Below are 13,755 nucleotides of genomic sequence, written 5' to 3' on the forward strand. Positions count from 1 at the left end.
CATTCTGGGGTGGAAAACTGCTGAAAGAATTGACATGCTGCAGATTTATTTCTGCAACGGGAATAAAGAACATGTATCCAAAACTTCAGGATTCTCATTGACTTTGCTGGCTTAGGACTTGGATACAGTGTAGTGACAACTGCACTAAAAAAAAATGTATCTAAAATGCACTGTGTGCACATAACCTAACAGTACAGACACTCAACACTATCTCTCAGCAGGATGACATTTGATCCTCACCTCCATCTCTATTTTTTCTTACTTCCCTTTGTATGGAGATACATGTATCTTCTGCTGCCATCTATATATAATTTTTTTTTTTTCTTTTTTTTGACCCATTTTGTTTAACCTCATCAGCCCTCGGGCATTTTGTGTTTCTTCGTCGCTCCATTGGGAGACCCAGACGATTGGGTGTATAGCTACTGCCTCCGGAGGCCACACAAAGCATTACACTAAAAAGTGTAAGGCCCCTCCCCTTCTGGCTATACACCCCCAGTGGGATCACTGGCTCATCAGTTTTCTGCTTTGTGCGAAGGAGGTCAGACATCCACGCATAGCTCCACTGTTTAGTCAGCAGTAGCTGCTGACTATATCGGATGGAAGAAAAGAGGGCCCATATAGGGCCCCCAGCATGCTCCCTTCTCACCCCGCTTGTGGTTTGTAAGGTTGAGGTACCTATTGCTGGTACGGCGACTGGAGCCCACATGCTGTTTTCCTTCCACATCCCCCTGAGGGGCTCTGAGGAAGTGGGATCTTACCGGCCCCAAAGCCCTGAGGCCGGGCTCCATCCACAGACCCATTGAACCTGCTGGATACGGAGCTGGGTACCGTTCAGGGACATGGCCCTGCACCATTCAGGTACTCTGTGTCCCCGTACACACAGGCACAGCACACTCCAGACTTGCTGGGTGTGCTAGTGCGCCGGGGACAGTAAAGGGTTACAGTCACTGCAGCCTAGCTGAGTGACTTTATGTATGGGGAACTACCGCGCCGGACGCTCGGGAGCGGCGGCGCGGCTGGGACTTGTAGTGCGCCGGGGACTTAGCGCCGACCGCGCTTTTACGGCGGCGGCGCTTATAAATCCAGTCCCCGGCTTTTGCGGCCTAGCTCCGCTTCGTTCCCGCCCCCACCCTGTCAATCAGGGTAGGGGAGAGACGCTGTACAATCAGCAGCGCCGAGGGCTGGAGCCTTATTTACATGCTCCAGCCCTCTCACTGGACACTGTGGGACGCCGGTTTCCCGCTCTGACTTGGGGGCACGCCCACGGCCCGCCCCTACTCACACGAGCTGGAGAGGACGCCGGCAGCCATTCCTGCAGTCCGAGCTGAGAGATCGGACTCTGGGCGACCAGGCACAGGACTAGGGCGACCACACACCCGCTTATAGGCGGGCGGTAAGCGGCACCTGAAGTGCTGACCCCACTAAATACCGCAGTTGTCCATTTGTATTTTTATGCTTACACTGCATAGGTCGCTATTTTTGGCTATATGCCCTCTTAGATGGCGACACATCAGCAGCAGGAAAGCAGGGGTGCTAAGGCACAGGCTTTCTATGCTGCTTGTATTGCATGTACTGAAGTGTTCATGTGTATTTATGCTTGTATGCTATACACTGCACTGTACGGTCCCTAGTCTGGGCTATTTTCGCCTAGAATGACTAGACTACAGCAGCAGAAAAGCAGGGGTGCTGAGGCACAGGTTTTTTCTATGCTGCTTGTATTGCAGGGGTTGCAGTGTTCATTTGTACTTATGCTTGTATGCTATACATTGCACTGTATGGTCGATATTCTGGGCTATATTCCCCTAGATGGCTAGTCTACAGCAGCAGAAAAGCAGGGGTGCCAAGGCACAGGCTTTCTATGCTGCTTGTATTGCATGTGCTGCAGTGTTCATTGTACTTTATGCTTGTATGCTATACATTGCATTGTACGGTCGCCATTCTTGGCTCTATGTCCTAGAGGGCTAGTCGGCAGCAGCATATAAGCAACACAGGCTTTCGATGCTGTTTTTACTGCATGTGATACTGTTCCACGGCACTGAACCCCATTGTGTGCAATGCTCCCCTGGAGCACTTGGTCAGCCGGGGTCTCTACTAGACGTGGCCAAAGGAACCACCTGTCAACCCTGTCCAAGGACAGGGATGGAGTTGCAATGGGATAGAGACTTGCAGTCCGGACAGGCCATGGCCAATCTGGATCATTGCTCCCTGGCCACCCTCATTGGGAATAAAATCGGTGCTCCGGGGGGGGGGGGGTCCCAGGAGGCTCTCTGTATGATGAGGCAGACGTAGCTCATCAGGACTTTGATCCTGACAACGCTCTCAATCCGGATACACCGGATGGTGACGCCATAAGGAATGATCCTATAGCGTCCATCAATGGAATGTTGGATCTTTCTCCCTCAGCTCCCCCAGCGGAGGAGTCAGCTTCACAGCAGGAGAAGTCCCATTTCAGTAGCTCAAACGTATATTGAGTATTTTTCTGGCCACGCTGACTTCAGAGAAGCAGTCCAGGAACACCACGCTTACCAGATAAGCGTTTTCTCCAAACGTATTAAGGATACACGTTATCCTTTCCCCCCTGACGTGGTCAAGCGCGGGACCCAGGGTCCAAAGGTGGATTCTCCAATCTCCAGGCTTGCGGCTAGAGCTATAGTTGCAGTGGAGATGGGACTTCACTTAAAGATACCAGACAGATGGACTCTGGTTGAAATCTGTCTAGGAGGCTATCGGCGTGTCGGTTGCTCCGGCATTTACAGCCGTATGGGCACCCTAAGCTTTTCAGCTGTTCTTGCACAGCTGGTCTTGAGCATATGTACATTTGTGCCGCAGGGGCGTCCGTAACCTCGCAAGGTCTTACCCTATTAATGCTGTCCTGGAAGGACAGTCGAGGTTTCGGTCCTTCCCAAGCTCGGGCAGGTCCCAATTGTCCGCGTCCAAAAGAGCTGAAAAGCCTCAGAGGGGCTCAGTTTCCGGGGGCTCAATCACGCCCAAGGAAGGCAGCCGGAGGAACCGCTACCAAGGCGGTCTCCTCATGACTCTCAGCTCTCTCATCTCTCCGCATCCGCGGTTGATGGCAGACTCGCTCGCCTTTGGCGACATTTAGCTGCCACAGGTCATAGACCGGTGGGTGAGGGACATTGTGCCCACGTGCACAGGACAGAGTTCTGTTCTCGTCCTCCGACTCGATTCTTCAGAACGTCCCCACCTCCCCACCGAGCCGATGCTCTTCTGCAGGCAGAAGGAGTGGTAATCCCTGTTCCTCTTCAGGAACGAGACACGGTTTTCATCCAATCTGGTTGTGGTGCCAAAAAAGGATGGCTCTTTCCGTTCCGTTCTGGACCTAAAACTGCTCAACAAGCACGTGGAGGCCAGGCGGTTCCGGATGAAACCCTCCGCTCCGTCATTGCCTCAATGTCTCAAGGATATTTCCTAGCATCAATAGACATCAAAGATGCTTATCTCCACGTGCCAATTGCTACAAAGCACCAATGTTTTCTACGTTTCGTGATGGGAGACGACCATCTTCAGTTCGTAGCTCTGCCATTCGGTCTGGCGACAACCCCACGGGTGTTCACCAAGGTCATGGCGGCAGTGGTAGCAGTCTTGCACTCACAGGGACACTCTGTGATCCCTTACTTGGACGATCTACTTGTCAAGGCACCCTCTCAGGAGGCATGCCAACTCAGCCTGAATGTTGCGCTGGAGACTCTCCAGACGTTCGGGTGGATCATCGACTTCTCAAAGTCAAACCTGTCACCGACCCAATCACTAACGTATCTTGGCATGGAGTTTCATACCCTCTCAGCGCTAGTGAAGCTTCCGCTGGACAAGCAGCGGTCACTACAGACTGGGGTGCAGACTCTCCGTCAAGGTCAGTCGCACTCCTTAAGACGCCTCATGCACTTCCTCGGGAAGATGGTGGCGGCAATGGAGGCGGTTCCGTTTGCGCAGTTTCATCTGCGTCCTCTTATTGGGACATTCTCCGCCAATGGGACGGGAAGTCAACATCCCTGGACAGGAAAGTATCCTTTTCACAGAAGGACTCTCTGCAATGGTGGCTTCTTCCCACCTCATTATCACAGGGAAGATCCTTCCTACCACCGTCTTGGGCGGTAGTCACGACAGACGCGAGTCTGTCAGGGTGGGGAGCAGTTTTTCTCCACCACAGGGCTCAGGGTACGTGGACTCAGCAGGAGTCCACCCTTCAGATCCATGTTCTGGAAATCAGAGCAGTGTATCTTGCCCTACTAGCCTTCCAGCAGTGGCTGGAAGGAAAGCAGATCCGAATTCAGTCGGACAACTCCACAGCGGTGGCATACATCAATCACCAAGGAGGGACACGCAGTCGGCAAGCCTTCCAGGAAGTCCGGCGGATTCTGACGTGGGTGGAAGCCACGGCCTCCACCGTATCCGCAGTTCACATCCCCGGCGTAGAAAACTGGGAAGCAGACTTCCTCAGCCGCCAGGGCATGGACGCAGGGGAATGGTCCCTTCACCCGGACGTGTTTCAGGAAATCTGTAGCCGCTGGGGAAGGCCGGACGTCGACCTAATGGCGTCCAGGCACAACAACAAGGTCCCAACCTTCATAGCACGGTCTCGCGATCACAGAACTCTGGCGGCAGACGCCTTAGTGCAAGATTGGTCGCAGTTCCGGCTCCCTTATGTGTTTCCACCTCTGGCACTCTTGCCCAGAGTGCTACGCAAGATCAGATCCGACTGCAGCCGCATCATACTCGTCGCCCCAGACTGGCCAAGGAGGGCGTGGTATCCGGATCTGTGGCATCTCACGGTCGGCCAACCGTCGGCACTACCAGACCGACCAGACTTACTGTCCCAAGGGCCTTTTTTCCATCGGAATTCTGCGGCCCTGAACCTGACTGTGTGGCCTTTGAGTCCTGGATCCTAGGGTCTTCAGGATTATCCCAAGGGGTCGTTGCCACCATGAGACAGGCTAGGAAGCCCACGTCCGCTAAGATCTACCACAGAACGTGGAGGATATTCTTATCCTGGTGCTCTGCTCAGGGAGTGTCTCCCTGGCCTTTTGCATTGCCTACCTTTCTTTCTTTCCTGCAATCTGGGTTAGAAAAAGGTTTGTCGCTCGGCTCCCTTAAAGGGCAAGTCTCGGCGCTATCCGTCTTTTTTCAAAAGCGTCTAGCACGACTTCCTAAGGTGCGCACGTTCCTGCAGGGGGTTTGTCATATTGTACCCCCGTACAAGCGGCCGTTAGATCCATGGGATCTGAACAGGGTACTAGTTGCCCTCCAGAAGCCGCCCTTCGAGCCTCTGAGGGAGGTTTCACTTTCTAGACTATCACAGAAAGTGGCTTTTCTAGTAGCGATCACATCTCCTCGGAGAGTGTCTGAGCTAGCAGCGCTGTCATCCAAGGCTCCTTTCCTGGTCTTCCACCAGGACAAGGTAGTGCTGCGCCCCATTCAGGAGTTTCTCCCGAAGGTGGTATCCTCTTTTCATCTTAATCAGGATATCTCTTTGCCTTCTTTTTGTCCTCATGCAGTTCATCGGTATGAGAAGAATTTACATTTGTTAGATCTGGTGAGAGCACTCAGAATCTACATTTCCCGCACGGCGCCCCTGCGCCGCTCCGATGCACTCTTTGTCCTTGTCGCTGGTAAGCGCAAAGGGTCGCAGGCTTCCAAAGCCACCCTGGCTCGATGGATCAAGGAACCAATTCTTGAAGCCTACCGTTCTGCTGGGCTTCCGGTTCCATCAGGGCTGAAGGCCCATTCTACCAGAGCCGTGGGTGCGTCCTGGGCATTGCGACACCAGGCTACGGCTCAACAGGTGTGCCAGGCAGCTACCTGGTCGAGTCTGCACACTTTCACCAAACATTATCAGGTGCATACCTATGCTTCGGCGGATGCCAGCTTAGGTAGAAGAGTCCTGCAGGCGGCAGTTGCCTCCCCGTAGGGGAGGGCTGTCTTCGCAGCTCTAACATAAGGTATTTCTTTACCCACCCAGGGACAGCTTTTGGACGTCCCAATCGTCTGGGTCTCCCAATGGAGCGACGAAGAAGAAGGGAATTTTGTTACTTACCGTAAATTCCTTTTCTTCTAGCTCCTATTGGGAGACCCAGCACCCGCCCTGTTGTCCTTCGGGATTTTTGGGTTTTTTCGGGTACACATGTTGTTCATGTTGAACGGTTTTTCAGTTCTCCGATGTTACTCGGAGTGAATTTGTTTAACCAAGTTATTGGCTTTCCTCCTTCTTGCTTTTGCACTAAAACTGGTGAGCCAGTGATCCCACTGGGGGTGTATAGCCAGAAGGGGAGGGGCCTTACACTTTTTAGTGTAATGCTTTGTGTGGCCTCCGGAGGCAGTAGCTATACACCCAATCGTCTGGGTCTCCCAATAGGAGCTAGAAGAAAAGGAATTTACGGTAAGTAACAAAATTCCCTTCTTTTTGTTTTTTTCCTTTTTCTTCCGAGAGCCATAACGTTTTTATTTTCCCAAGGGACAAGTTGTACTTTTAAATGAAACAATGAGTTTTACCATATAGTATACTGGAAAACGGCAAAAAAAATTCCAAATGCGGAAAAATTGCAAAAAAAAAGTGTGGTGGCACAATAGTTTTTGGGATATTTTATTCAGTGTTCACTATATGGTAAAACTGATGTGTGGGTGTGATGCCTCAGGTCGGTGTAAGTTTGTAGACACCAAACATGAATAGGTTTACTTGTATTTAAGGGGTTAAAAAAAAATTCACAAGCTTGTCCAAAAAAAGTGGCGCACGTTCTGCCCCATTTTCCAAAACCCATAGCGTTCTCATTTTTCGGGATCTGAGGTTAGTGACGGCTTATTTTTTGCGTTTCGAGCTGATTTTTTTAATGGTACCATTTTTGCGCAGATGCTACGTTTTGATCGCCTGTTGTTGCATTTTGCGCAAAATTTGCGGCGACCAAAAAAAAACATAATTTTGGCGTTTGGAATTTTTTTTGCCGCTACACCGTTTACTGATCAGATTCCATTGATTTTATATTTTGATCGGGCATTTCTGAACGTGGCAATATCAAATGTGTATATTTTTTTTTTTTTTTAACCCTTTAATTTTCAATGGTGTGAAAGGGGGTGATTTGAACTTTTAGGTTTTATTTATTTTTTTTTTAATTTTTTAAAACACTTTTTTTTTTTATTTTACTAGTCCCCCTAGGGGGCTATAGCGATCAGCAATCCGATCGCTCTGCCCTATCTGCTGATCACAGCTACAGAGCTGAGAACTGCAGATTTGGTGCTTTACTTTCAGTGCTGGCTGTATTCCGGCATTGAGAGGAAGTGACTCATGTTAGCTACAGGCGTCATCACATGACCCTGTGCTACCATGGCAACCACCGAAAGTCACGCGATCATGTCACGTGACTTCCGATGGGGGCGGGGTAAGTCACTGTCATGGCGGCGCGCATATACATCTCGCTGCCAGATTTTGGCAGCGAGATGTAAAGGGTTAATGGCCGCGGGTGGAAGCTATTCCACCCGCGACTAGCAGGCACACATGTCGGCTGTTGAAAACAGCTGATATGTGCGCAGATTGCCGCCTCCTGCCCATGGCAGGGGGCGGTGATTAACCTCTCACGATCCATGATGTACCCAGTACGTCATGGGTCGTTAAGGGGTTAATTTTCTTCAAAAAACAAGTTTTACTACATGCCCCGATCATAGCACACAATTAAAAATACAATGACCAAAGAATCAACTCCCATTAATTGAACCACTTATTAAATGGTAACCAATTTTTTTTTTTTTTTTTCGTTTTTACTTTAAATTTGAGGATTTTGAAAGGGATTGATCAGTCCCAGAGATAAGAGTTCCTGTAATAAGATAATTACAAAGTTTTTCATTTTCATGTGTACTATATGAAAACAAAAAAAAAATGCGTAAGTAGATAAAATGGTGGTCCCTCTTTTAAGGGGTGGTTCACTATTTGGCTCCTCTCAAATAGCTTGTGCGGCACATTCTACTTAACTCATCCCCATCATGTGACCTTCTCCTAACCCCCTCCCACCTCCCCCCCGATGTTTCACCGCACATCACAGTCCGGCTTCTCCTTGCTCTCTCCTTCACCGTAGAGCGCTGCAAGCAGGAGCAATGCTGGGCTGTGATGGGCAGTGCAACTTCGCCCACTCACTCAGTGGCCGGCCTCGGTGATGTCACGTCAACTTCCAGTTGACATCAACCGGATCTCAGAAGTCACAGAACCCGGGGGGGGGTCACGTGATAGGAATGAGCGGTCCGCAATAGCGCTGCTCAGTCACAATTGGCTGAACAAGATATTTTTAGAAAAAGCCTGGTTTCTGAATTGAAGCAGTTGATGACCTAGCCATATGTGCAGTCTGGTTAAAAAAAAATTTTGTTTAATGTACAAATGATATTCTGGTAAATCTGGTACCCGCTCATGTAAAATCTGAACATTGACATCCTGTGATTTGTGGAATGGGACTCTCCTTACATGCAACAAAAATGTATTTGCAAATTTATGTAACAAAAATAACACTGATGCATAAATAGAAGTATGCTGCTTATTTTTGTGGATGACACTGAGGCTAATCCTTGTGGGGATAGGCAGCAGAATTCTCAGTGTCACCATGGAATTTTGACGCAGATCATGCAGTAATTACGTGTATCCGTTCCATGTGAATCTGACACTTAGGGGCTTGCCTTTTTATAATGAACTGTGAACAATTTGTGCCTTTGTTTCCATAGGGTCATTTGCCATGGCTTCTTGTTTAATATGCAAAAACAAAGTGGACTGTGAAACTGTAAGGGAGGACATATTTAACCAGGTAATATTCATGTATATTTTTTATAATTGTTTATAGCATAGTGAATGGTGACCAGTTGTATGTGACATGGCTGTAGATACTTCTTACAGTTCACTTTTCTTTCTAAAAGTTTTAGGAAAGTGCAGTGATCCTGTGAGACGTCCTAAGGCTATGTGCGCACGCTGCGGTTTTTTTTTTGTTTTTTTTTGGGTTTTTTTGGACGCTGCGTTTTTGTGCGTTCTTGGCCACTAAAAAACGCACCCGCGGCAAAAGGCGCAAAAAAACACATTTTGCATTTTGATGCGTTTTTTGGCTGCGTTTTGCTGCGTTTTTGATCTTTGCGTTTCTCCAATGCATTGCATGGGAGAAAAACGCAGAAAAGAATTGACATGTCCATATTTTTTTTTTTTTTTTTTTTTTTTTTTTTTTTTAGCTCAAAAACGCAGCTTAAAAAAAAGTTGTGTGCAGACAGCAAAAATGAAAAGTCATAGACTTTGCTGGGGAAGCAAAGTCATACAGTTTTGAGGCCAAAAATGCAGCAAAAAACGCACTGTACGCACATAGCCTTATAGCGTATGCGAGATCACGCTGGGAAATGCTGTTTACCACCGCAAGTTTATTTTCTGTGATGTGTGAGCAGTCACAGGCTTACAATTCAGGAATAAAATCTATCCTGATTGCTCTCACGCTGCAGGTGGTGCCACGCTGTCCAAGGTGTCCCCCAGATGAGCCACTTGCAATCATGAAACCAGATATCGTCTTCTTTGGGGAGAATTTACCAGCGGAGTTTCACAGGGCGATGAAGTATGACAAGGATGAGGTTGACCTTCTTATTGTCATTGGCTCTTCTTTAAAAGTGAGGCCGGTTGCTCTAATCCCAAGTAAGTGATTAGTAGATAGTTTAAAAAATATTTTGCAGCATTTGCCTTTCTCGCACTACTAAATTATACACCATTACCTGTATATGTGCTTAGACTTGTAAAGTGATGGCTGCCCTCCTTGTACAAAGATACTTCTATCCAATCTGTCACTGCTTTGACTCCTTCAGGTCTGGCCAAACCCTTGTGGCATATTGATTGTGCCAAAGGTGTGATTGTAGTATTTTATATTCTCTACGTCCCTTGTTCCATAACAGTAAAGCATCTTTATAACTCTATAATGGAAATTTCTTTGTCGCTCCATTGGGAGACCCAGACAATTGGGTGTATAGCTATTGCCTCCGGAGGCCACACAAAGTATTACACTCAAAAGTGTAAGGCCCCTCCCCTTCTGGCTATACACCCCCAGTGGGATCACTGGCTCATCAGTTTTCATGCTTTGTGCAAGGAGGTCAGACATCCACACATAGCTCCACTGTTTAGTCAGCAGCAGCTGCTGACTATGTCGGATGGAAGAAAAGAGGGCCCATACAGGGCTCCCAGCATGCTCCCTTCTCACCCCACTTTATGTCGGAGGTGTTTGTTAAGGTTGAGGTACCCATTGCGGGTACGGAGGCTGGAGCCCACATGCTGATTCCTTCCCCATCCCTGTTACAGGGCTCTGGGCGAAGTGGGATTTTAACGGTCTCCAGGCACTGAGACCGTGCTCCATCTGCAGCCCCTGGAGAAGACGCTGGATATGGAGCGGAGTACATCAGGGACATGGCCCTGCTTCCTCAAGGTACTCTGTGTCCCCGTGCATTTCGCACGCACACCGCAGCATTGCTGGGTGTGTTAGTGCGCCGGGGACATCAGCGCTGCTGCGCTTGTGCCATTGTCTCACTTCAGCTTAGCTGAGTGGGCAGACTTATGTAGAACGGTCGCGCCGGCCGCTGGGACTGCGACGCGGCTGGGACTTGTGGTGCGCCGGGGACTTCCGCGCTGGCCGCGCTTTTACGGCGGCCGCGCTTATAAATCGAGTCCCCGGCTTTTGCGGCCTAGTTCGTTCGTTAACGCCCACAGGCCTGCCAGTCAGGGTAGGGGCGTGACGCTGCACATCACGGCAGCCCGGAGAGCTGGAGTATGTTTTGCATACTCCACCCCTCTCACTGTGTGCACTGTGAAACCGGATTCCCGCACTTTCTCAAGCACGCCCACGGCTTCCTTCTCTAACACAGGACGCCGGCAGCCATTATTGTCAGTTCTTTCTATAGCGATCCTTGCAGTCCAGACAAGTCTCTCACACCATGAGCACTGTTGAATCATTGATCCATGGTCCCCCTCAGTGTGAACAATTACAGCTCCGGGGGGGTCACGTGCATCCCAGAGTCACGGCTCTGACACGGACGACAGTCCCAGACAGCCTAAGCGGGCTCGCTGAGCGGCCCTCAGTTTCATCGCACTGGTCAGGGTCCCGCAGGTGGACTCTCTGGGTGCTGAAGCGGAGATAGCTGCTCAGGAGTCTTATCCTGAGACCGCTCTCAATCTCGGTACACCTGATGGGGACGCCATAGTGTATTATCTTATAGCGTCCATCAATAGAATGTTGGTCATTTCTCCCTCAGCTCCTCCTGTGAAGGAGCCAGCTGTACGGCAGGAGAAATTCTATTTCAGGTATCCCAAGCGTAAATTAGGTATTTTTCTGGACCACTCTGCCTTCAGAGAGATAGTCCAAAAACACCACGCTTATCCAGATAAGCGCTTCTCCAAGCGGCTTAAGATACACGTTATCCCTGCCCCTGACGTGGTCAAGGGCTGGACCCAGTGTCCCAAGGGACATCCTCCACTCTCCAGGCTTGTGGCTAGATCCATAATTGCAGTGGAAGATGGGGTTCCACTTACAGATGCCGCTGACAGACAGATGGATCTCTGGTCGAAATCCACCTATGAGGCTGTAGGCGCGCCGTTGGCTCCAGCATTCGCAGCCATAGAGGCACTCCAAGCCATTTCAGCTTGTCTTACACAGATGGACACAGTCACACGTACATCTGTACCGCAGGTGGCATCCTTAACCTCTCAAATGTTTGCATTTGCGTCTTACGCGATCACGCCTGTCCTACACTCTACGAGCCGTACGACAGAGGCGTCTGCTCACTCCGTGTTTTTACGCAGACCCTGGTCGTTAAGTGAATGGAAGGCAGATTTTGCTTCCAAAAAAGTACTTAACCAGTTTGTTTTTTTCTGCGGAACGACTGTTTGGTGGGCGTTTGGATGAAATCATTAAACACTCCAAGGGTAAAGATTCATCCTTACCTCAGCCCAGACAAACAAACCCCAACAGAGCAGGGGTCCCCTCGTCCAAAAGGACTCAAAAAGATCAGAGGAGCTCAGATTCGTGGCGGGCTCAGTCACGCCCAAAACAGACAGTCTGAAAACCCGCTTCCAAGGCGGCTTCCTCAGGACTTGCAGCCTCCTCTCTTCGCATCCGCGCTCGGTAGCAGGCTCTCCCGCCTTGGCGATATTTAACTGCCATAGGTCAATGGCCGTTGGGGGAGAGACATTCTGTCTCACGGGTACAGGATAGAGTTTAGTTCGTCCTCCAACTCGATTCTTCAGAACTTCTCCACCTCCCGGCCGAGCCGTTGCGCTTCTGCAAACGATAGGCACTTTATAGGCAGAAGGAGTGGTGACTACGTTTCTCTTCAGGACCAAGGTGACGGTTTTTGCCCCAATTTATTTCGGGTGCCAAAATAGGACGGGTCGTTCCGTCCCGTTCTGGATCTAAAACGGCTCAACAAGCTCGTGAGCACCAGGCGGTTCTGGATGGAATACTCCGCTCCGTCATCGCCTCAATGTCCCAAGGAGGTTTCCTAGCATCAATAGACAGGATGCTTATCTCCACGTGCAGATTGATCCAGAGCACCAGCGTTTCTGCGCTTCGTTATAGGAAACGAACACCTTCTGTTCGTAACTCTTCCTTCCTGCTGGCGACAGCCCCACGGGTCTTCGCCAAGTTCATGGCAGCAGTAGTGACAGTTCTGCACTCTCAAGGTCACTCTGTGATCCCGTATTTGGACGATTTCCTGGTCAAGGCACCTTCTTAGGGAACACTGCCCGTATGTTGCGCTGGAGACTCTCCAGAGTTTTGGGTGGATCATCAACTTTCAATGTCAGATCCGACCCTGACCCAATCGCTACCATATCTAGGCATGGAGTTTCATACTCTCTCAGCGATAGTGAAGCTTACGCTAAATCAACAGCGTTCACTACAGACAAGGCTACAATCTCTCCTTTAAGGACCAGTCGCACATATTGAGACGCCTCATGTACTTCCCAAGGTCCTTCCTACTCCCATCCTGGGTGGTAGTTACGACAGACGTGAGTCTATCAGGGTGGGGAGCAGTTTTTCTCCACCACAGGGCTCAAGGTACTTGGACTCAGAAATAATCCAACCTTCAGATCAATGTTCTGGAAAACAGAGCAGTGTATCTTGCTCGACTAGCCTTCCAGCAGTGGCTGGAAAGCAAGCAAATCCGAATTCAATCGGACAACTCCACAGCGGTGGCATACATTTACCACCAAGGAAGAACACGCAGCCGGCAAGCCTTCCAGGAAATCCGGCAGATTCTGACGTGGGTGGAAGGCACGGCATTCACCGTATCCTCAGTTCACATCCCAGGGGAAGACTGGGAAGCAGACTTCCTCAGTCGCCAGGGTATGGACGCAGGCGTATGGTCTCCTCAAGATCTGTCGCCGCTGACAGATGCCGGACGTCGACCTAATGGCGTCACGGCACAACAACATCGTCCCGGCTTCATGGCACGGTCTCACAATCTTCGATCTCTGGCGGCGAACGCCTTAGTTCAGCATTGGTCGCAGTTCTAGCTACCTTATGGGTCACGCCGCTGGCATTGTTGCCCAGAGTGCTGCGCAAGTTCAGGCCCGACTGCCGCCGCGCCATCCTCGTCGCTCCATTGGCCGAGGATGACGTGGTACTCGAATCGGTGGTACCTCACGGTGGGCCAACCGGAGGCACTACCAGACCGATCAGACTTGCTGTCTCAAGGGCCATTTTTCCAGTTGAATTCTGCGACCCTCAACCTGACGGTGTGGCATTGAGTCCTGGA

The 13,755-nt window shown here is 50.0% G+C and overlaps 1 protein-coding gene across 1 annotated transcript in view; it reads left to right on the forward strand.

The window, feature by feature from the left end:
* Positions 1 to 13,755, forward strand: part of SIRT1 (sirtuin 1) — a 104,974-nt gene that overhangs the window by 34,432 nt on the left and 56,787 nt on the right. The window contains exons 6-7 of the mRNA XM_075348780.1: positions 8,713 to 8,792; positions 9,466 to 9,652. Of these exons, the coding sequence (XP_075204895.1) occupies positions 8,713 to 8,792; positions 9,466 to 9,652 (267 nt within the window). The remainder of the gene's footprint in view (positions 1 to 8,712; positions 8,793 to 9,465; positions 9,653 to 13,755) is intronic.

The sequence above is a fragment of the Anomaloglossus baeobatrachus genome, chromosome 5 (genome assembly GCF_048569485.1).
Source record: "Anomaloglossus baeobatrachus isolate aAnoBae1 chromosome 5, aAnoBae1.hap1, whole genome shotgun sequence".
In the NCBI taxonomy this organism is placed as follows: Eukaryota; Metazoa; Chordata; class Amphibia; order Anura; family Aromobatidae; genus Anomaloglossus; species Anomaloglossus baeobatrachus.